Raw genomic sequence first — 23653 nt, 5'->3', positions numbered from 1 at the left:
TCCCGGGAATTGACCCTGTAAACCTACGCTGCACTCCCTCAATAGCAAGAATGTCCTTCCTCAAATTAGGGGACCAAAACTGCACACAATACTCCAGGTGTGGTCTCACTAGGGCTCTGTACAACTGCAGAAGGACCTCTTTGCTCCTATATTCGATTCCTCTTGTTATAAAGGCCAACATGCCATTCGCTTTTAATTACAATTATAAATAAATTGCATCCATGTATTTTAATGAAATCCACAGAAGATAAATTGGAAGCATTGCTACACATTTTGTAACTTGTTTGAAAAAGAGTTTGTGCCAGAAGACAGGCACATTACTAACATAATATCTATATTTGAGCGAGAACATGTCTTGGGAATTACAAACCAATTTAACAATGGCAGGAAGAAAAATAATCAAATTCCCACTAATAGCAGGGAACAGATGAACATCTAGAGCCAACGTATAAGAATGAAGACCAACCATGGATTTCAATAGGAAAACCACAATTGACCAATGTTATAGAATTTTTAGAGGCAGTAGCTGGAGAGTACACAATGATAGTAATGTAAATGTAATTTATCTGGAATTTTGATAGTGCTTTAATACTGCTGAAAAAGCTTAAAGTACAAATAGAAGGATGTATTGCAAGCTTGCTTCAGGATCGAATGTAGAGATTAGCAGTACAATATAGGTTCTCACTGTGCAACAGCATGGGCAGAGGTAGCACCACAGGTGTTCACAATATATGAATAATTTAGACATTGGAATTAAAAACTTGGGTACAAGTTTTAGTCAGTGGTGTATTATGATCAGAGATCCAATATTCTTCCACTCCATATAGGCTTGCGCCTTTCAAATAATATTGATCTCTGATCATAATACACCACTGACTAAAACTTGTACCCAAGTCCTCTTTGTAAAGTAACCCCATCCAAAACATTAAGCAGTGGGTGAATGAGGCTATGTGCAATATTATATCAACAGAGATGTCTAAGGACTCAAAAGGCAAAATATTGTAGAGACTGGAAAACTGAAATAAAAGGTTCCGATTAAAAAATCAACCACCTGAAACATTGATTCTGGTTCACTCGCCACAGATGCAGCCTGATTTTTATTTTTGTCAGTTCTTTAATATTCTGGCATTTGCAGTGAAGAAAGCTAATGGCATGTTGGCCTTCATAACAGGAGGAGTTGAGCATAGGAGCAAAGAGGTCCACACCTGGTGTATAGTGTGCAGCTTTGGTCTCCAAATTTGAGGAAGGGCAGTCTTGCTCTCGAGGGAGTACAGCGCAAGTTCACAAGGTTAATTCCCGGGATGGCGTGACTGTCATATGTTGAAAGAGTCAAAGTCAAAAGTCAAAGTCAAAGTATCTTTTATTGTCACTCAGACCATTCAGTCTGAACGAAATTACAAACCCTGCAGCCATAACATAGAATAAAACAACAAAACACACAATGAACACAGATTTAACATCCACCACAGTGAGTCCACCAGGCACCTCCTCACTGCGATGGAAGGCAAAAGTCTTAGAGTTCTTTTCTCTTCCCTCCTTGTTCTCCCTCTGCGTTGAGGCGATCCAGGCTTCCAATGTTGGGACCTCGCCGGGTGATGGTAAGTCCCACGGCCGAATCCGAGCTCCGCGAACAGGCCGGTTCAAACTCGGCGGCCCGGGGCGGAAGAAGTTGCCACCCTCCAGTCCAGTGGACGAAGCCGTTGTTGCGGGAGCTCCGGGGACTCAGTCACCAACCTGGGACCTCCCGATGATGTCGTCCACTGGGCCCGCGGCAGAGTCCACTGGGCCCGCGGTCGAGCCTCTGAAGTCGAGTCACCGCCGCCCCAACACCACCACAGCCCCGAAGTTGGCCAGCTGGTAAGTCCTGGCTCTGCCTCCGGAGCGTTGAGGTCGGCCCCAGTTGGAGGTCGCCAGCTCCACGATTAGGCCTCAGTGCAGACGGGGATGTAGACAGGGGATACGACAAGAAAAGGTTGCATCCCCCCGAAGGAAGAGACTAAAAACAAGTTTCTCCCACCCCCCGCCCCCCCCACACATACACAACTAAAATAAACTGAATAAACTAAAACAACAGGACAAAAGAAAAAAAAAAAGACAAACGGACTGCAGGCGAGCCACAGCTGCAGGGCAGCGCCGCCACTTCCGGATGGAAGTGAATGGAGCGACTGGACTTGTATACACTGGAATTTAGAAGGATGGGAGGGGATCATATTGAAACATAAGATTATTAGGAGATTGGACACGCTGGAGGCAGGAAACATGTTCCCAATGTTGGGGGAGTTCAGAACCACAGTTTAAGAATAAGGGATAGGCCATTTAGAACAGAGATGAGGAAAAACTTTTTCACTCAGAGAGTTGTGAATCTGTGAAATTCTCTGCCCCAGTGGAGGCCAATTCGCTGGATTCTTTCAAGAGAGAGATAGAGCTCTTAAAGATAGCGGAGTCAAGGGATATGGACAGAAGGCAGGAACTGATTGTGGATGATGAGCCATGATCACAGTGAATGGTGGTGCTGGCTCGAAGGGCCGAATGGGCTAGTCCTGCACCTATTGGCTATTGTCCTTCTCTCCAGAGATGCTGCCTGTTACTCCAGCATTTTGTGTCTTCCTTCGATTTAAACCAGCATTTGCAGTTCTTTCCTACACATTGTTTATTTTCATGCCTTTTAACTTATTTTCCCAGTTTAGCGCAGTCTAATTTGACTTCACAATTTTATAAATTCTACCAGCGTGGATCAAATCAGAGATAGTAGATCATTAAGTCTGGTGGCACGGTGGCGTAGCAGTACAGTTGCTGCCTTACAGCGCCGGAGCCACGGGTTTGATCCCGACCACGGGTACTGTCTCTAAGGAGTTTGTATGTTCTCCCCGTGACCTTGTGGGTTTTCTCCGAGATCTTCGGTTTCCTCCCACACTCCAAAGGCGTACAGGTTTGTAAGTTAATTGGCTTGGTATAATTGTAAATTGTCCCTAGTGTGTGTAGGCTAGTGTTAATGTCCTGGGATCGCTGGTCAGTGTGGACTCGGTGGGCCAAAGGGCCTGTATCTCTAAAAGTAAAATCTAAAATCTAAAACGGCGTCTTCTTTAATTACTCATCTGACCCATACTTGCTGAGTAATTATTAAAGTATTTTATATGTTTTGTATTTTCAGTGACTTTATAAAGGAGCATACTTGAAGAGATATTGGCTCAAGATGGGACCCCGACGAAAAATTATCAAAACATATTTAACTTTGAATAAAGGAGGAGAAGCTGCAAAGGAAGATGAGCCGATGAATTATATGAATCATTTTTCGCATGAAGTGCTTTGTCATATATTCAGGTATGTACATATAAGACTTACTATTTAATGGCCTACTCCTGCACCTATTGTCTATTGACCAGCGATCCCAGTACACTAACACTATCCTACACACACAAGGGACAATTTACAATTTTACCATGCCAATGAATCTACAAATCTGCACGTCTTTGGAGTGTGGGAGGAAACCTATGCGTTCACGGGGAGAACATACAAACTCCGTACAGACAGCACCCAGGTCTCTGGAACTGTAAGGCAGCAACTCTACCCCTGCGCCACCATTCTGCCTCAAATGTTGATGTGGGGTTAGATGTTTAGCACGGGGTGATATGATCAATATTCCAAACAAAACTCACTAAACAGGGACACTGATTTGGAATGGTGACAAATTTGTTTTTCTACATGGTGTAAGATACCACTACGTGGTTAATGGCACAAATTTAAAATTGTTAATACTGACAAATTAATAAACAGATTAAAATGAAGACATGAAATTTTGAACTTGGATTCTATAGACCAAAACATTCACATTTTTCATTTAAGCTGGTCCTTCTTTACAAAGAAATACAATTTCAACAAGACTATTGTAAGATTTGATATCAAACAAATTAATTCCTTTACTAGTGTTCCTAATCAAGTCAACTAGGTGTAGTCACACAACAATGACCATTCCAAGATAGTTCACTGGCTGTAAAGCAATGCCATAGGAAATGCCAAATAAAATTGTTACTGCCTTCCTAATTCTTATAGTGTGTTATTGTAAATTACTACTTTGACCAGGCAATTAAGTATTTTGGAGTTTCACTGTGATACTTGCAAGACAAAATTTTACAATGCCCGCAAGATTTGCAAGTGACCTGGAATACTGTTCTTTTTCTACCCACTTGCTGAACAGTAATTTAGAATGTATTTTGACGCAAAGTCAGCAATTGCTGAAAACTGAATTTTGTTGCTTGCAGTTACTGGTAGCCATTGTCTTAAATATCAGATCTTGTTCACCAATGTTCATTAGTAAAGATATGCTATCAGTGATTCCAGATCTACCAATATTGTTGGCACTTAATTACTACCTCAGTTCAGGGAAAATTTGTGATGGCCAGTAAATACAGACATTTGCATTGTCCAAATCCCTTGACAAAAGCAAATTGGAGTGCTTAATTCTCTAAGACTCGATGAGCCTACTCATTCATTCAATACAATCATGATCTTCTAACTCAATAGTATATTCCTCTTCTCCCCCCCCCCCCCCCCCCCCCCCCCCCCCGCTCCCCATCCTCCTTGATGCCATTTGTGCTAAGAAAGCTGTGTCCTAATTTAATATGTTCAGGGAGCTCCAGTCTTCAAGGGTACATAATTCAATTGGTTTACCATCCTCTGAGTGATTGTAAATGGCCTTGACCCATTATATCATTAAGTAGACATCAGAGCTTGTACTAAATATGTGAATACATTTATCTGATTAGCTATCATATATTTTAGTTATAAATAATACTTAATATTTTAAAATCTGTAAATTCAGTTGCACAACTAAACACCAGTAATACTGTATCATTGCTCTGGGGTCATCACTGATATCATAATTCCTAAGTATGGATGTCCCATTGAGAATTACAGAGTGGAGACTAGGATAATTTCTGTGTGATTTAAAACAATTTTTTGAGGGGAATATGGACATTGTTGGCTCAAGCAAGCTTCCCATCTAGTTTTGCCCTTCACAACATGATTGTGGGCAATCTTGAACAGCTGCAATTTGAGATATCATAAATACAAGACGATGACATAAAATTAAATAAATGATTTGGGAGAAACTTCATGATTTAATCATTAGAATGTAGCATGTATCATATGAGGATTGAGATGAATACTGTGCATGAATTTGTGAGTTAAGTACTAAGTACACATAGGAAAGACATTAAAAGATAGGATAAAATGCAATAAAATGAGAGTCAGCTTGTATGGAAATGTATACGGACAAAGACCTTTATCCAAGTTTTGTACATGTGCATGTGCTGCAAAAATTATTTCAATTACTTTCCCATTTATCGTCAGTAAACACGACCAAGGTAGAGGTGGCTTGTTATACAGAAGAGACCATGCATTATAATGTAAAATAAACTGCCCCAATATATCATTATGACGAACTAGCTAAACATTAGCCAAAAATCAAGTACTTACCATGGATGAACATCATCTTGGGACAATCTCTGAGCAATAAATCTGTAATTCCACAATTAGTAAGTGTAATCCCAACCAAATTTTTGGATTTCAAATTAAGAACCTGTAATACATATTACTTGTTAATTACTGAAGATGCAACAATAGTAGCTGTGTAATTTTAAATATAAAAATATACTCTGGGGACTAGCTGGGTCATAGACTATAATATAATAAGGGTCATTTTAATCGATAGATTCTCATCCACTAGTCTAAAAAAAATTAACATTGTTGGAAGATTCTAGGTCTGTGCTATCATTGCAACAAAAGTTGGTAGCATGGTTTCTGAAACTGTTCCAAGTAAAAGGAGAAAAGGGGCGAAATGCATTTCATTCCTTATGATTATTCTGCATCTCCCGTTAGCAATACACTTGATAATGTGACCACATGTTTTTCACGTTTGCTGGCACTCACTGTTCACGGTCATACATAAGCAGAGCTGCCAAGTTTTGTCAGAGCATTTCAGTATTCTAGTACCTGAAAATCAGTATTTTGCTGAGGAAATCAGTATTTTTACATGGTGCGATTTTGCTGAAAAAAGTTTTTTTTATGTGCAGTCATACCCATGTAAGAGTACAAGAATGCATAATTTTGCTACCAATTGACATGTCTTCTACACACCTTACTTGACAGTGCATTCATTGTCATCTCTTTGTATACTGCTTTCTGAACGGCTGCTTCCTGCTTTTAGCACCAGATGATGTAGAAGCCATTTTGAAAGCCCCCGTCTCCCGCCCTCGCTCCCTACCGCCCTCCCTCCCTCTCTCTACCTCCCTCTTTCTCTCCCTCCCCCTTTCCCTCCCACCCACCCTCTTTCCTCCATTTTTTTCTCCATCCCTCTTATTCCCTCTCTCCCTCCCCCTCTCACCCTCCCTCCATCTCCCTTCCCTCTCCATCCTTTCTCACTCTCCACCCCTCCCTCTCTCCACCCCTCCCACCGTTCTGTAAAATCAAGGCCCATTCCAATGTAACTGCAATCACACTGGTAACCTTTCACCACTAGGCTTATCCAGAATTCTACCACTGCCTGAAAAAGAATCAAAGGCTCAACTACCACTGAGAAAGATAATTCCAAAGACTCATTGTTATATGAGAATTTTCCGGAACAGTCTGTGACCCATAGCGTTATGTGTAAAGCCCAAAGCGCTATGTTTAAAGCCCATAGCGCTCCAGCTGGTAGCGCTATTTTTAGAACCCATAGCGCTGTAAATTCCCACACGTTAAACTGACAGCGCTCTAAACCTGGAGCAGGACAAGCAGCAAGAATAAGAGAAGGAATGGGTGACGTTTCTGGTCGCGACCCTTCTTCAGACTGAACAGAACTCCGTATATTTAAAATCCGTATTTAACAACACAAAAACGTACATCCATATTCTAATCGCATTTCCGTACAAAATACAGAGAATCCGTACTACTTGGCAGCTCTGCATAAGAAGCGGCCACCTAGCCTTGCTGTCAGATGGCTCCAGAGGTTCAACATGGGGAGATGGGGGAGAATTTTTTGATTTAGAAACATAGAAAATAGGTGCAGGAGTAGGCCATTCGGCCCTTCGAGCCAGCACCGCCATTCAATATGATCATGGCTGATTATCCAAAATCAGTATCCCGTTCCTGCTTTCGCCCCGTATCCCTAGATTCCGTTAGCACTAAGAGCATTATCCAACTCCAAAACTTTACTTCCAAAAGGTAATTATGTTAGAAAAAAATATGCAAAAACGTGTTCTTTGTACTAATAAAAATGTGTTAAACAGTTAGCAATGTTGAAGAACTAATCTCATATTTCACCTGAACATGATCATCCTCAATGACAGGATCACTAGTGCTTGTGGATTTATCAGCAGTTCGTTTCCTTTTGACAGTATGCCTGGGCTTAGGTTTAGTAGTATCTGGAAAAAATAGTTAGTTCATAGAAATAAGTAGATTAGAAGCTTAAACCAAAGCAAAACAAGTGAATAGGAATAAATGTAACTGCAATTTGGAGAATCTAAGAGGGGATCGGGGTAGTTGCAATATATCAATTCACCTGCATCGAAGCCACTGCAAATTTGCAGCTATCACAAAATAAATATTTTTCCAAATTAAGCAGTGTCATGTCTTCTCCATACTTTCTAAACAAGGAATCATCTTTTCAGTAACTAAACCATGTGTTCTAAATTTGTGAGCTATTTATACATAATTCTCCACAAACTTAAGTATGTGAGCTGCAAGTTCAGAACTAGAAGTACGGTTAATGATGTGACAACATTGGCAATGAAATATCAACTTTACGCATGATGTTCTTCATCTATCACAATTTTCTTCTACCAAGCTTCTACCAAAAAATGAATCAGCTGGCTGAAATCAAAATTTAATTAGTCATCAAGACTGGTAATTTGGTCTCAAATGAAGTTTATGAGCCCAAATTCAGGACGTACGGCTGGGATATGCCACCAAGACTGACAATTTGGTTAATGAGCTCAGATTCAAGGACTTGGACCAGCATAAGTATCTACCCATCACATTTCTTCTGGTGCAAATGCTTAGTAGGTGCAAAACTAAAACATAAATAACTGATGAGCCAAATTACTTTGCTCCTGAGGGTAATCACAGTCTAATAGAATATTTTCTTTCATTGAAAAATATTGTTTGATGCTTTTACGTTGTCAAGTTTCATCACTGCTTTTCACAAAGTCACACAAGTGGTTCCTTAATTTTTTTAAAATCTATGATTTTCTATTTGAGCAATTTTACATCTAATAAACTAAAAACAATGTCCAGTTTAGTTTTTCACATTTTGAAAAACAATGCTATCTCATTGATTAAAATTTCATTAATGCATAATGAATGCCTTTCTTATTTTCATTTAATTAAAAGAATCACTTCAAAAGTCATCTTTTAATCTGATTCTTGATAGTTCTTGAAATTACTGATAAGATAACGTTACACTTTGGTTGAAAAACCGCATGCATATTGTACAATCATAGATGTTCAATAATTACATTTAATGTGCAATAATGGCCCCCTTGCCCAAAACGCATGCCTTGTTCCATAAAGAGAAACGCAAGTTGTGGCATCACCAATTCATTGCAAATTACAAACTCTTTTGGACAGTTACATTTCCAGGAGTTGAAAAGATTGACAAGGCTATATAGTCTCTCTGTGTCATAGTGTTTCTGCGATCTAGTTTTATAGAAAATAGCCCTGTAAATTCTAGTAAATTATGTGCACTGATTAATATTATAAATTTAAAAATAAAACATTCAAAATCCGACATTATTCTAATGATGCACACATGATCTTTTTGTTTGTTTTGAAGACCAGTGGATTCATAAAAGACAAGAAAAGTTGAAAGAGTTGACCAGTGCAGGTAGTGAAAATGAGGGTAAAGTTTGGAGATGCAAAGTGGAAACAGGCCCTTTGGCCCACTGTCCATTCCTAACCCATTCACACTAGTTCTAATCATCCTACCTTCGTGTCCACTCCCTACATCGTATCCACTCTACTGAGGCAGCATGGTGGTGCAGCGGTAGAGTTGCTGCCTTACAGTGCCAAAGAACCATTTTGATCATGACTTCAGGTGCAGCTGCACGTTTTGTACATTCTCCCTGGGACCCCATGGGTTTCCTCCTGGCTCTCCAGTTTCCTTCCACGTCCCAAAGACATGCAGGTTTGTAGGTTAATTGGCTTCTGTAAATTGTAAAATTATGCCTAGGGAGTAGGAAAGTGCCAGTGTACAGGGTGATTGCTGGTCGGTGCAGACTCGGTGGGCCGAAGGGCCTGTTTCCACGCTGTATCTCTAAACTAAATTAAACTAAACAGAGGCCGATTAACTTACAAACCCACACATCTTTGGCATGTGGGACAAAACCGGAGCAAACAGAGGGAATCAACACACTCAGGGAGAACGTGCAAACTCCATTCAGACAACACCCGAGGTAAAGATGGAACCCAGGTACTGAGGGGCCGCAGTTCTACCAGCTGTGTCAATGTGCATGCACATGGAACATGAAATTATGAACAGTTTCAAAAGGACAAGTAAATAAACTGCAGATATTACAAATTTGAAATGAGAGTAGAAAATGCTGGAGAGATTCATAACATCAGACACCATTGGAGATGGCAGCATATATAATTTCAAGATGTTCTTTAATCAGTTCTGATTGAGATTATCAATCTGAAACATGAACTGTTTCTCTCTCCACAGATGCTTCTGTCTTGAGATCAAAATTGATAGTTCTCCATCAAGAGTTTAGTAAATTATTTCTAATGCCACAACAGAAGTTTCCCCTACTGGAAGTTCTTGAAGAATTAAGATTTATTAGCCGCAAAGTGATTCTATTTAATACTGCGTTGTGCACATTTTCCCCAATCATTTTCAGACAGTAAAAAAAAACAAAGATTAATGTAATAAGACACAGTAAGGTCAAGCATTTAGCCTTTTCAGATTTCATTCGGAGTAAAAGTATTGTCTACTTTTGTTACTGAAGTCCAGATCACTGGAACAAGAACAAGTTGTGTTGCAGGAAAGGATTTTTTTCCCTTTTACATTGAACAGCAATAAATTACAATGTAAGATATTGTAACTAAAATGGATTGGCCATCTTCCCAATAAAATTAATTTCAGAAAACATACCAACTTATTCAAAGCTGCTCCTGAACTTTCGTTGCTCTTGGTTCAAAACTCACTTTAATGGTAGTATCAACCCAGAATGAGAGTAGCTGGGAATGCAAGTGCTGATTACTGTTGAAAAAGCTCAAAAGATGACAGGCCAAATCTTGCTTGTTCTCTACTCCTTGAACACACGATTTCGGAGGCCAGATTTACTTTTTGTGGCCCAACGTCCTACTTGGTCTCATACTGTGATAGTTCTACAAAACAACGTGGTCCATGAGGAATGACTAAGCCTTAGGCAATTAACCCCATTCCCAAACTGCTCTGATTGCCTCTTGACAGTTCACAACTGCAAAGGTCATAAGAGTTTTTTCCAATGACTCTGACAACCAAAACCATATAAAAGATCCTGATATAAAATTGCATCATTAACAGTGGAAATAAATTAAAAATCACAAGAGATGGAAATAATTAAAGGCAATTAACTAATTGACCGCACTTATCTATATCTATATCTGATCTTCAGTTTGTTTCTGACTTCCATGCAGTCATGAAAGGCAGGAACAAGTGGATCCATACATTTCAACTAGAATGTGGCTCTCTATGGAACCTCCAAGAAATTATTCAACCCAAAGGCCCAAATCATGCTGAGAGAAATGAGAAGTTATGGCCATTTAAACTTCAGGTCTGAGATTATCATACATGTGCTGTTGAGCATTTTATCTGTCAATTCCAAAGTCCCAAATCCATATAGAATCGAGTGATAGAACTCAAGTCCTAAATGGCAATTAAGTTCTATCACTTGATTCTATATGGATTCCAACAGTAGGACCCAGTAATACATATGGAAAATCACCATGCAAATCCTGCATCAAGCCAGGTTAAATATGACATAAGATTAATAATAAGCAAAGGGGAAAGCTATTTAATAAAACAATTATTAAACCCGACATGTTTTGCGTTAAAAAAACTAAACATTTTAAACTAATTTTCATCAACTTTACTAGGTTTAAAGGTTAAATATCAAACATTAGAAACAATTACTATCCTGAACAGCTTTGACAGAAGACAAAGCCCCTCTCTCAGCTTTGCCATCTGTTATGATTGTAATAGGGTTGAGTGATCAGCATTTCATCCCTTGGGGCCCAGTCAATACCAACACCCAAGAATACTGTAATGTATTGAACACTAGTATTGTGAGCAATTTGGGCACCATATCTGAGGAATGATATACTGGCTCTGGAGAGGGTCCAGAGGAGGTTTACAATAATAATCCCAGGAATGAGTGGGTTAACATATGACGGCATTGGGTCTGTACTCAGTTTAGAAGGATGAGGTGTGGGGAATTCATTGAAACGTACCAAATAATGAAAGGCTTGGATAGAGTGGTTGTGGAGAGGATGTTTCCACTAGTGGGAAAGTCTAGGACTAGAGGTCATAGCCTCAGAATTAAAGGACATTCCTTTAAGAAAGAGATGAGAAATTTCTTTAGTCAGAGGGTGGTGAATCTGTAGAATATTTTGCCACAGAAGGCTGTGGAGGCCAAGTTAATTGATATTTTTAAGACAGAGATGGATAGATTCTTGATTAGTACTGGTGTCAGTGGTTATAGGGAGAAGGCAGGAGAATGGGTTTAGGAGAGAGATAGACCAATCATGAATGAATGGCAGAGTAGACTTGATGGGTGAATGGCGTAATACTGCTCCTATCACATGACCTTATGAATACAGATTGCAGAGTCCCACTGCATCGTTGCAAGGATCACAGCAGTGAATCCAGGTAAGAGACTGGGTCCAGCCGATCGTTTCACAAGGTCAGCCTGTTCTGTGGCTGCTATTTCTGTTCTGTGGCTGCCTGAAGAAGGGTTTTGGCCCGAAACATTGCCTATTCCTTCGCTCCATAGATGCTGCTGCACCCGCTGAGTTTCTCCAGCAATTTTGTCTACCTTCGATTCTCCAGCATCTGTAGTTCCTTCTTGAACATCTTGCCATTTAAATAACTGTTTAAGCAAATTGTTTGAGTGCTTGGAATGGATGGGATAGAGGCTTAATTTGCAATAATTCAACAGAGGTATGATGAACACCTTTATATGTATAGAGGACAAATACAGGTACAAATAATTGACTAGCATGGGTTTTGCCATATTCTGCAAAATAATAACTTCATAAAGGCAGCAACGTGAAATGTTTCATACAGAAAAAGTGACCAGTAACACAGCAAGAGATGTGGCAAGGATGCTATTGCAGGAAAAATAATGTTTGTCAGTTGGTGCTGTTTAGAATAAAGCATTGTAAATCTATGATTATGCATGTTTTACCTGGCTCTGCGATCAGTGGAATCTGTCCAAATTTGCTACTCGACCTTGTCACAGGTCTACGTGGATAGCCTTCTTTCTGGGTCCCTTCAGAGCATGTGGGATGATGATTCGTATTCTCTGCGTGTCTGACACCACCACACTCACCATTAGTCCTGCCATTACCAATGTTTCGTTGTTCTTGCTTGCAAATGGAAGATTTTCTCTGTGAAAATTCAGATTCTGTTGAATCTGTGTTACAGCGTCCTTTTAAATCAGACTTATCAGATGATGCCCTGCTTGTGGAAGGCTCATTGGGTTCAGAGCATCCACATGTCGTGCTTTCATTTACCTGAGTTGTGCTGCACATGCAGCAAGTTGGAACTGAACCATTCCTTGAGTTTTGCTCATTGCTACTAGACGAGTCTCCAATTCTATGCGTAGAACATGAACAGTTATGAATTCCACTATCAAACTGTGGTGAATATGCTGCATTATAATGTCTGCACCCACCATTCAGTGTATCTGTCCCATTAGATTCCATACTTTGAGAAGATGTAGCAATGTTTGAGTTGGCTGTTCCTGATGGACTGGAACAAATTCCAGTTGCACAAGAAACATCTTTGCTCCTGTTCCTTTCTGGGCCATCACTGGCTGCTTTCATATCAGCTTTTATTTGTTCACTGGTCACTTGACAGCTTTTTTCACAACTGCTTTCATCCACTTTGGATGGTCTTTGAAGATCATACTGATTAACTAGGCTTTTTTTCCGTAATGGGGCCTTGCCTTTACCACAAACGCCTGTAAATAAAAAAATATATTAATCTAGCATTAAAGAAATGTATTCAGGTGAAAAACTGAATTTAATATGCCAAGGGAAACTTTGAACTGTGAGCTCAATTTAGAAACACTAGTCCCAATTAATGGGCGATTCTTCAGTAAGTGTCTACTTTTAAGTTTCTGGAAATCTGAAAATAAAACTTAAATTTTTGCAACTTTGAATGTTGTTTCACATCTCTACTATGGGAAAAATATGTTTGGCGCAATCTTTTAGAGAATTTAATTTATTTTTCCTCTTCTTTTTCCTGGTTGCCCATTGCATTCAGTCATATCCGTCATATTTTTATGATGAACAACACTGCAAAATATAACTGATTTAAGAATATAAAATCAATTTTTTGTCGCACTTTCAAATTATCAAGATTCTTCCTCAAATAAACCACCAAAAAAAACTTTTTCAGTCTAAGGCATTGATTTTAAAACTTTGTAACAGTTTACTGCCGAAAAAAGTGGTGATTTTCAGCAAGAATTGTAACCATCACATAACTTTTCACAAACTTCCTCTAAAACAATATTAACTTCAGATGACTAGGCAGAGGCACACTGGTCATTTATCAACTACAATTGATAATTATGGTCATTATTGTATTATTTTACACATTATGAGCATAAAATACTCATGTGACGGATATGCCTCAGCATGATGGAGATGATCAAGTTTGGGAGCGTCACATGATGGAGTATGACTAAAACTATCTTCGGGGCTGGGGTTGGGGCTGCAGGCTGGGGCTGGGGTTAGGGCTGGGTTGGTGTTAAGGCTGCAGTTGGAGCTGGGGCTAGAGTTTGGGCTGGGGCTACTTACCACCGATCTCCATCTCCAGCTCCATCTCCAGCCAGACACAAAGCCATCGCATCTTCCCGTGACTCGATGTTCCTCTCCACGCCTGGCCCCCTTCAGCCCTTGTTCCCCGGTGGGGGCTGGGGCTGGGGTTGGGGCTACTTATCCCCGATCTCCAGCTCCAGCAGCTCTAGCTCCATCTCCATCTCCATCTCCAGCCAGACACAAAGCACCGTTGCAGCCGTCGCATCTTCCCGTGACCCGATGTCCCTCTCCAAGCCAGGCCCTCTTCAGCCCTTGTTCCCCAGTCGGGGAGGGAGGGGAACAAGGGCTGAAGAGGGCCGGGCGTGGAGAGGGACATCAGGTCACGGGAAGATGCGACGGCTGCCTGACCGGCTGGGGCTGGATGGAGATCGGGGGTTACATTGCGGAGATTGCCGTGACGGGAATGGTGGCCCAAGCCTTTAGTCCAGGATTGCCTTGCCGGAAAGGCCATGCCTGGTCATATCGTTTCCCGAATGGCACATGGTACGATTTGTTCTCCAGAACAAATCAAAAAAGAAAGATTTTTAAAAAATGTTCTAAGAGTTGAGCACCGTTCGATGATGACGCCGAATAAAGGTACGTACCTGCTATGCAGCAGAAAACTGAGTTTTCACACGCTTCTCGTCCCGCGAATCAGGAGAAATTCACAAGGTAGGGAACTTTTGAATTCCGCGGTCTTTTGAGGTCGGAAGTTTGCGTCTATTCTATTCATAGCCATGCGGGACGGCTTAACAAAGGTGCGTGACGGGAAATGACTCCAATCATCGGGACAAGAATTTTTTGAAAAAAGCGTTAAGATTTATAATTTTATCAAGAATAGAGGAATTTTGTTAAGGGTGATAAATATTTTAAATTATTAATACCTTCTGATTAAAAGTATTTTCATTTCAGATAGATCCCCCATTAAATAAATATGCTGACTTGAAATTTCACAAGTAACCCTCAGGACATGCAGTTTTCGCCCCCCCCCCCTCCCGAAAACTTTATTTATGAGGATTATGCTTATTAACAATATCGAAAAAGAAGAAATTGGATAGAATTACAGATTTTCCTTATATACAGCATCAAAGTAGCGGGCCACCAAAGTAGACACTTACTGAAGAATCACCCTAATATGAGACGCATTTTACTGACTCGTATACCAAACAAAGAAAATTAGATGCAAAATATAAACTGTTGGAAGAACTTAGCAGGTCGAGAAGGTTTGCTGGGGAAACTGTCAAAGTTTCGGCTTGAGACCCTACAACAGATTAGGGAAGGTACCCAGTATAAGAGGATGTGGGGAGCAATGAGACAGGGGCCAGGAGATGATAGACAGACTGAGGGGTTTGAAGGATGATGGGCAGGTGGGGCCTGTTGGAGAGGTGGAGGAGTGAAATTGGAAGACAGAGGTAGATGAGTGATAGGCGGAACCAGACAAAAAGTAGTGGAGCCAGATGGGAGGAGGGGGTGAATGTTGAGACAGTTGCTGGAAGGTGATAAACTGGAACATAAATGCTGCCAGTGATGAAATCTGACGGGTTGCAGATGGGTATGGGGAATAGGTGGATGGAATCAGGAGGGGGGTTGGAATCTAGTGTGTGATGGAGGTTGGGGGAGGGTAAATATACAAAAGAACAAAAACAAGACAACAGACGATGGATTGGAAGGAGAGGGAATGAGTGGGGAAACTCAAGGCATAACAGTTACCAGGAATTGGAAATTCAATGTTCACTCCATTGATTTTAGACTACCCAGTGGCTGAGAATGGTCAGCATGGATAAGGAAGGGGGCTTGAAGTGTCATGCAACCGGGAGCTGGGAATGGCCATTGTGGACAGAATGCAGGTGTTCTGAAAACTTGTTGCCTCGTCTGTGCTTGGTCTCGCTGATATAGAGTATGTTGCTTTTTTTATTTTTTTAAAGCACTTTAAACAACCGCAGTTGCCACAAAGTGCTGTACATGAGAACTCATGGACAAAAAGTTATTACAAACCATTAAAAACCGTAAAACGAAGGACTAAAAAACAGTAAAAATTAAAAGACATTAAAAGCACTAAGAACAGGAGCAATGTCTCAGCCAGTGTCGAAAGCCAGAGAATAAAAATGAGTTTTTAGGGAGGATTTGAAGATGGACAGTGAGGGGGCCTGTCTGATGTGCAACGGCAAGGTGTTCCAGAGTGCCGGAGCAGCAACAGAAAAGGCTCTATCCCCTCTGAGCTTCCGCTTAGACCTTGGTACCTCAAGGAGCAGCTGATCAGCTGACCTGAGGCACCGGGCAGGAGCATATAGGTGGAGCAGCTCAGAGAGGTAAGGCGGGGCGAGCCCATTCAACGATTTGAAAACAAATAACGGAATTTTAAAATGAACTCGAAAGTGCACTGGTAGCCAGTGATGGGAGGCCAAAATTGGCGTAATGTGTTCCCTCTTTCGAGTTCCGGTTAAAAGGCGAGCGGCAGCATTTTGAACCAGCTGGAGACGAGCCAATGAAGCTCGTGCGACTCCAGAGTAGAGTGCGTTACAGTAATCCAGCCTAGATGTAATAAAGGCATGGATTACTGTTTCACATCAGGTACATCGAATGCAGCAGATAAGGTTGGATGAGGTGTACATGAATCTCTGCCTCACTTGGAAGGGTTATTTATGACCTTGTATGGCAGTGCAGGAAGAAGCATAGGAATCAAGTGCTGCAACTCCTGTGTTTGCAGGGTAAAGTGCCAGGAGTCAGGGAGGGTTGATTGGACCTGGGAGTCACAGAGAGAGTGGTCCTTGCGGAAAGTGGATAGGGGTGGGGACGGGAAGATGTTGCTAGAAGTGGGATATCATTGCAGCTGGTGGAAATTTGATATTTCTGCCAGCTGCATCATTCATCATTTCCATCAGTTGCAATATATGACAGGAGAAAAAATCCAAAGGCCCTACAAAGATTATTTCACTCGGGGCAGAAATACTGAATCTATTTTATTGTACCACTGAACACAAAATATTCAATTGACAAGTAACATCCTGATAATGTTCTGGTAATATTCCAGCAAGAGCTCGAGACAAAAAAATATACAAGCAGTCTGCACTCCAACTGTAACACTCACCTGTTCCTTCACAAAGTAAAGGTGCACTTTTTTTCCCCTCATCTGCAAAATGATCCCCATCATCACGTCCATTCCAATTCGCAGAAGTATCTATACTATATTCATCATCATCTTCACTGTCTGAATCATTTACAATCACTGGATTTACTTTGACAGTTGGCTGAAGCCCACTTGGTCCTAAATAATTGAGGTTACACATTTATTTCAATAAGTGATTTGCTCAAAATTTACAAAGCAAGCTTACGGTTAGTTAAAACAAAAGAACTCACATTTAAGTAGAAAAGTAGTCCAACAATTACGTATACGATGCTTTCAATGGAGAAATTCATGAGAGCGTTAAACAAAATATGACAAGCCATGCGAGATATTAGGCAGGTGTCTAAAAGCTTAGTTAACAAAAGTAGATTAATATAAAAAGAAGAAAGTAGGAGTATAGAAGTTCAATGAATGAATTTCAGATTGCGAACTGAGGCGGCCAAACGCAGGACATAATAATGCAGATTTGCAATGAAAAAAGAGTACAGAGATTTAGGAAGGGCAGAGCATTCCTATAGTACAACATTGGATTATCAGCCTAAATTACATGCTCAAGACCCATCATTAAAACTACTCCAATTTAAAAATCCTCAAATTATGTCTAAGCGGATGACTGGAAATCAGGCCTTCATTTTATATCAAATAACCAATGAAAGCAGGTCAAATTGGTAATCCCTGTAGAAAATATCAATATCCAGGCAACAAACATGCCGCAAGTTAATAGTGTAGAATTGTTTCAAGAACTCTATTACTAAATATTTATTTCGATGTCTGGCTGCCATCAAAACAGCCAGAAACAATAAAATGTTGGCAAATGAGCTGAAGAGGATTACAACAGAAAAACTGTGATGCAGCAAAATGTTGCATGCAGTCACAATTCAGCAATATCCCAGGGCCTTCCAAACACAATCAAGATCCTTTTATTTGTGGTATGTATCAATAACTTGAAAGACCATTACGTTTGCAGATGGCTGCAGCAGGATATAGATCAGATCGAAAATTGGGCCAGTTTCTTTGCTGTACAATTCTAGCTCTTATATATGTAGCAAACCTAACTGGTATTTAACAGATGTCTGAGTAAGGGCGAACTCAAGAAACCAAAGCTTATCAGAGGAGACATTAATGCAAAGCCCCATCTCCGCTGCAAGATGGGAATAAAAGAACCAATGGTAGGAGCATAATCCCTGATGTCTTGGCCTATATTTGTCTCTCACTCATCATTATCAAAACAAATAATCTGTTAATTATCATTGTCCTATTTGTGGAAGATCATTTTTGTGCAAAATGCTTGTTAATTTCCCCAAATTTTATCATATAGCAATTCTTTAAAGCATGTTAGTAAATTCTGAAAGCGGTGTAGATGTCTTTTATTGTATTTAAAATTGTATGCACAGTTCTTGCAGCCAAATAAAAGTCAATGTTCTGATCATCAAAATTCATAGAATCATACAGTACGGAGACAAGCCCTCTCAGCTTGTTGTCCACATCAACCACGATGCCTATCTATGCTGATCCAATTTGGATCCATTAGGGTTATCTGCATCAATGCGTTTCCTATCCAAGTACCTGTCCAAATGTCTTTTAAACGTTTAATTGAATCTGCTTCTTTCACCTCATTCCAGATATTCACAGCCCTGTGCGGATAAAACATATTCTGCATGTCACGTTTAAGTTACACTCCTCTCACTTTATGCCTGCATCCTTTAATTCTAGACTCTTATGCCTTCGAAAAAAGATTATCCTATCGATGTCCCTCAAATTTAATAAATTTGATTGATAAATTTAATAAATGAGGGTCACCCCTCAGCCTTTTACAGTCCAGAGAATAAACCCAGCTATCTAATCTCTCCTTTTAACTACAGGCCTGCAATCCAGGCAACATCCCAGTGAAATGTGGAAGGAGGAACTGCAGATGTTGGTTTAAACTGAAGATAGACTCAAAAAGCTGGAGTAACTCAGCGAGACAGGCAGCATCTCTGGTGACGTTTCGGGTCGAGAAGGGTCCAGCTTTTTGTGTCTAACATCCTAGTGAATCTCTTCTGCACATGCAACAATATCCTTCAACAAGAATTGACATTTGAGTACACTTCAACCAGTTACAAGATAGCACCTATCACATTCTCAATACCTCTGCCTATAAAAGCAAGCATAACAAAATCATTTCTCACTTCCCTACCAGTCTGTAACTCTATTTTCAGGAAGCTATGTACATGCATTCTGAGTCGACAGGTGTTCATATCAATGCTCCCAAGATACCTGTGATTTACTCTGTATGTACTGTACTACCAAAATTTGACCTCCCACCCTCATCTGGATTAAATTCCATGTACCAACCTAAGCCTCAAGCAGCACATCAAAGTCAAGAGTGGTCAATCACTGTTTTAGAAACCCAGGCTTTGGCTTCTGTAAAATCTGGGAGGCTTTTTGAACATCTTTTTGTAACAATAGAAAAAAAATCACATGTCGTTAAAGTGCACATTGTCAGATTTTATTAAAGACCATTTTTATACATTTTGGTTTCACCATGAAGAAATTACAGCTGTTTACACATAGTCTCCCCCCCCCCCCCCCCCCCCCATTTCAGGGCACCATAATGTTTGGGACACATGGCTTCACAGGTGTTTGTAATTGCTCAGGTGTGTTTAATTGCCTCCTTCATGCAGGTATATGAGAACTCTCAGCACCTAGTCTTTCCTCCAGTCTTTCCATCACCTTTGGAAACTTTTATTGCTGTTTATCAACATGAGGACCAAAGTTGCGCCAATGAAAGTCAAATAAGTCAAATAAGTCATCAAAAGACTGAGAAACAAGAATAAAACTGTTAGAGACATCAGCCACCAAAATCCACTGTTTGGAACATCATTAAGAAGAAAGAGAGTGCTGGTGAGCTTATTAATCACAAAGGGGCTGGCAGGCCAAGGAAGACCCCCACAGCTGATGACAGAAGAATTCTCTCTATAATAACGAAAAATCCCCAAACACAGATCAGAAACACTCTTCAGGAGTCAGGTGTGGATTTGTCAATGACCACTGTCCGCAGAAGACTTCATGAACAGATATACAGAGGCTACAATGCAAGATGTAAACCACTGGTTAGCTGCAAAAATAAGATGGCCAGGTTACAGTTTGCCAAGAAGTAAAAAGAGCAACCACAGTTCTAGAAAAAGGTCTTGTGGACAGATGAGACGAATATTAACTTATTTCAGAGTGATGGCAAGAACAAAGTATGGAGAAGAGAAGGAACTGCCCAAGATCCAAAGCATACCACCTCATCTGAAACACAGTGGTGGGGGTGTTATGGCCTGGGCATGTATGGCTGCTGAATGTACTGGCTCACTTATCGTCATTGAAGATAGAACTGCTGATGGTAGTAGCATAATGAATTCTGAAGTGTAGACACATCCTATCTGCTCAAGTTCAAACAAATGCCTCAAAACTCATTGGCCGGCAGTTCATTCTATAGCAAGACAATGATCCCAAACATACTGCTAAAGCAACAAAGGAGTTTTTCAAAGCTAAAAAATAGTAAATTCTTGAGTGGCCAAGTCAATCACCCAATCTGAACCCAATTGAGCATGCCTTTTATATGCTGAAGAGAAATCTGAAGGGGACTAGCCCCCAAAACAAGCATAAGCTAAAAATGGCTGCAATACAGGCCTGACAGAGCATCACCAGAGAAGACACCCAGCAACTGGTGATGTCCATGAATTGCAGACTTCAAGTAGTCACTGCTTGCAAAGGATATGCAACAAATACAAATAATGACTACTTTCATTTACATGACATTGCTGTGTCCCAAACATTATGGTGCCTTGAAATTGGGGGACAATGTATAAACACTGCTGTAATTTCTACATGGTGAAACCAAAATGTATAAAAATGGTCTTTATTAAAATCTGAAAATGTGCACTTTAACCAAGTAATTTTTTTCTATTACAAATCTCAAATTGTGGAGTACAGAGGCAAATACATAAATGATGGGTCTTTGTCCCAAACATTATGGAGGGCACTCTGTACATGTTAACTTTCAGTGTACAAAGATAGTAAGGTCTCTTTGAAAATCAACACTAACAAATTTCTCACCATTTAACAAATATTCCATTTAACAAATATTCCATGAAGTAGATGAGCGTGCATTTCCCCCCTTTTTTTTGCTATGTTGTTGTCCACTTACTTTGCTTGTCTGTATCCCCTTAAAGCCTCTTTATATCCTCCTCCTAAATCACAATCAACTAATCTGGAAATATGGTATTTTGTCGCCGCAGCCAAATTGTTGTAATAGAATGTGAATAGCTGGTGTCCAAACACTGATCACTGTGACAACACATTATTTAAAGCCCAGCAACCCGTGAAAGATCTGTTTATTAGCACTCTTTCCATCTTGTTAACCAATTTGCCAGTTTCTAACTTTCAATTCCATGTGCTCTAGTCGATCAATCCTGTGTGGTGTCTTATTAAAAGCCCACTACAAATTGAACCATATCATACCAACCATTTTCACTTTATCTAGTCTTTCAGTCACATTCACAAAGAACTCCAACTGTTCAAACACATCCCCTTTGTTAAATTCATGTTGATTCTACTCATCCTATTATTCTTTTCTTCTCAGTGTTCTATGGTGTCATCATTCATTGCAGCAACTGAATCCTGCATTTTACAGAAATGCTCCCAAACAAAATTTGGCACTGGGCCACAATGAGATTGATGATTAAAAGATACAGCATGGAAACTAGCCCTTTGACCCGAGTCCTCGTTCACACTAGTTCTGTTGTATTCCACTTTCTCATCCACTTCCTTCAAACTCAGGGCAATAAACAGAAGTCAATTAACCTACAAACCAGCACATCTTTAGGATGTGGGAGGAAACCGGAGAGCCCAGGGGAAACTCATGCGGTCACAGGGAAAATGTGCATACTTCACACAGACAGGTTCAGAGGTCAGATCAAACCCTGATCTCTGGCATTGTAAGGTGGTAGCTCTACCAACTGAGCCAATATGGAAAAAATATTTGTCATTGAGCTTCATTACTTTTCTTTAATGATAAACAGTATTGGATGAGGTTAAGCAATTAATTAAGTCTTTCGTGGAAGGGGGCAAGTGAAAAAGGCATATACAAAACACTAAAGTGACAGGAAAGAGATCTGTCTACAAATCCAACCATCACATTTTCATAACAGCTTACCTGCTTGTTCTTCATCCACATCCATGGAGGTCACAGACTGTTCACAATTCTGGCCAGGATTACAGTCAGTATCATCAGGCCTGCCATCCTGTACTGCCTCCTGGAGTCTTTGTTCTAAAGCAGCAAAAATACTTCAAATGAACATATAGTAAGCAAAAAAGTACATGCAGCACTGTCTCACTAAATGATAAGCAGCACAAAGAAAATGCCACAATATCTAATGACGCCAGTGAAATAAGGATGTGCTATTTATTTAAATTATATTTAGGATCAACATTAGGCCTAATGGGGGCAGCACACCAACCTCCAACAATTGTCATACCACAAATGATCCAGCATTTTAGACAGCAATGAGCTGCTCATGCTCTCCAGTCACTTCTGGACTAAATTCAAACATACTTCATATGCATACCATTGAAAGAGCATGAGTGGAAGTTAAACACTAATTGACACTAATTACCACTAACAGTGGTAGACAAAAATGCTGGAGAAACTCAGCGGGGTGAGGCAGCATCTATGGAGCGAAGGAAATAAGAGTGTCTGGTGCACAAGCAAAATGCAAAGCCATTCATAAGGGACAGTTGATGGAGTACAGAGGAGGTGGGCAGAATAAGTGGCAAATACTGCCGAAAAGTTGTCATCTAGCCCCTGGTTTAGCCTGGTTCAGTGGTGTAGCTCGTACTGCTGCTGTCTCACTGCTCCAGTGACACAGGTTTGATCCTGACCTCTGATGCTGTGTGGAGTTTGCACGTTCTCCTCATGACTGGTGACATAATAAACTGGAGATGCTGGAATCTTGAGCATAAAACCAAGTGTTGGAGCAACTCAGCATTCAGACAGCATCTGTGGAGGGAATGCAGAGACAATGTTTCGGGTCGGGACCTATCGTCAGCCAGCACAGCTCCTCATGACTGTGTGGAGTTTATGTGCCAGAGTTTCATCTCAAATCACAAAGATATGATGGTTGATAGATTAATCCACCACAGTAAATTGCCCCAAGGATGGAGGTGAGTGATAGAATCGGGAGAAGTTGATGGAAATGAGGGGAGAATTAAAAAATTAGTGCAAATGTTTGAGGATCTGTGTGGGCTCAGTTTATATGAAGAGTCTTTTTTTTGCTATATAACACATTTCCAACATTGAAAAAAATCCAAAGAAAATAAAAATACAAGCAAAAAGATAATGACATAAAATATTCAAACACTGTCAAACCACAAAGCAAAATAGTAATACTTTAATCCATTGCACCCGAATACTTTTCTTGATTGATTTCAACATGGAGAACAATCCATGCAGGTGCAATCTGA

General features: G+C 40.3%; 1 protein-coding gene across 5 annotated transcripts in view; it reads right to left on the bottom strand.

The window, feature by feature from the left end:
• The window catches only part of fbxo38 (F-box protein 38), a 77534-nt gene that overhangs the window by 19918 nt on the left and 33963 nt on the right, over positions 1–23653 (bottom strand). For all 5 annotated transcript variants that reach the window (XM_033029562.1, XM_033029564.1, XM_033029563.1 and 2 more), the window contains 5 exons: positions 22347–22460; positions 17129–17305; positions 12423–13199; positions 7300–7400; positions 5476–5578 (listed from right to left, as the gene is read on the bottom strand). In XM_033029562.1, coding sequence (XP_032885453.1) covers positions 5476–5578; positions 7300–7400; positions 12423–13199; positions 17129–17305; positions 22347–22460 — 1272 coding nt within the window. The remainder of the gene's footprint in view (positions 1–5475; positions 5579–7299; positions 7401–12422; positions 13200–17128; positions 17306–22346; positions 22461–23653) is intronic.

Source organism: Amblyraja radiata, chromosome 11 (assembly GCF_010909765.2).
Source record: "Amblyraja radiata isolate CabotCenter1 chromosome 11, sAmbRad1.1.pri, whole genome shotgun sequence".
Classification (NCBI taxonomy): Eukaryota; Metazoa; Chordata; class Chondrichthyes; order Rajiformes; family Rajidae; genus Amblyraja; species Amblyraja radiata.
Note: the sequence above shows the minus strand (reverse complement) of the source record. Positions and strands in the feature narration are given on the sequence as shown.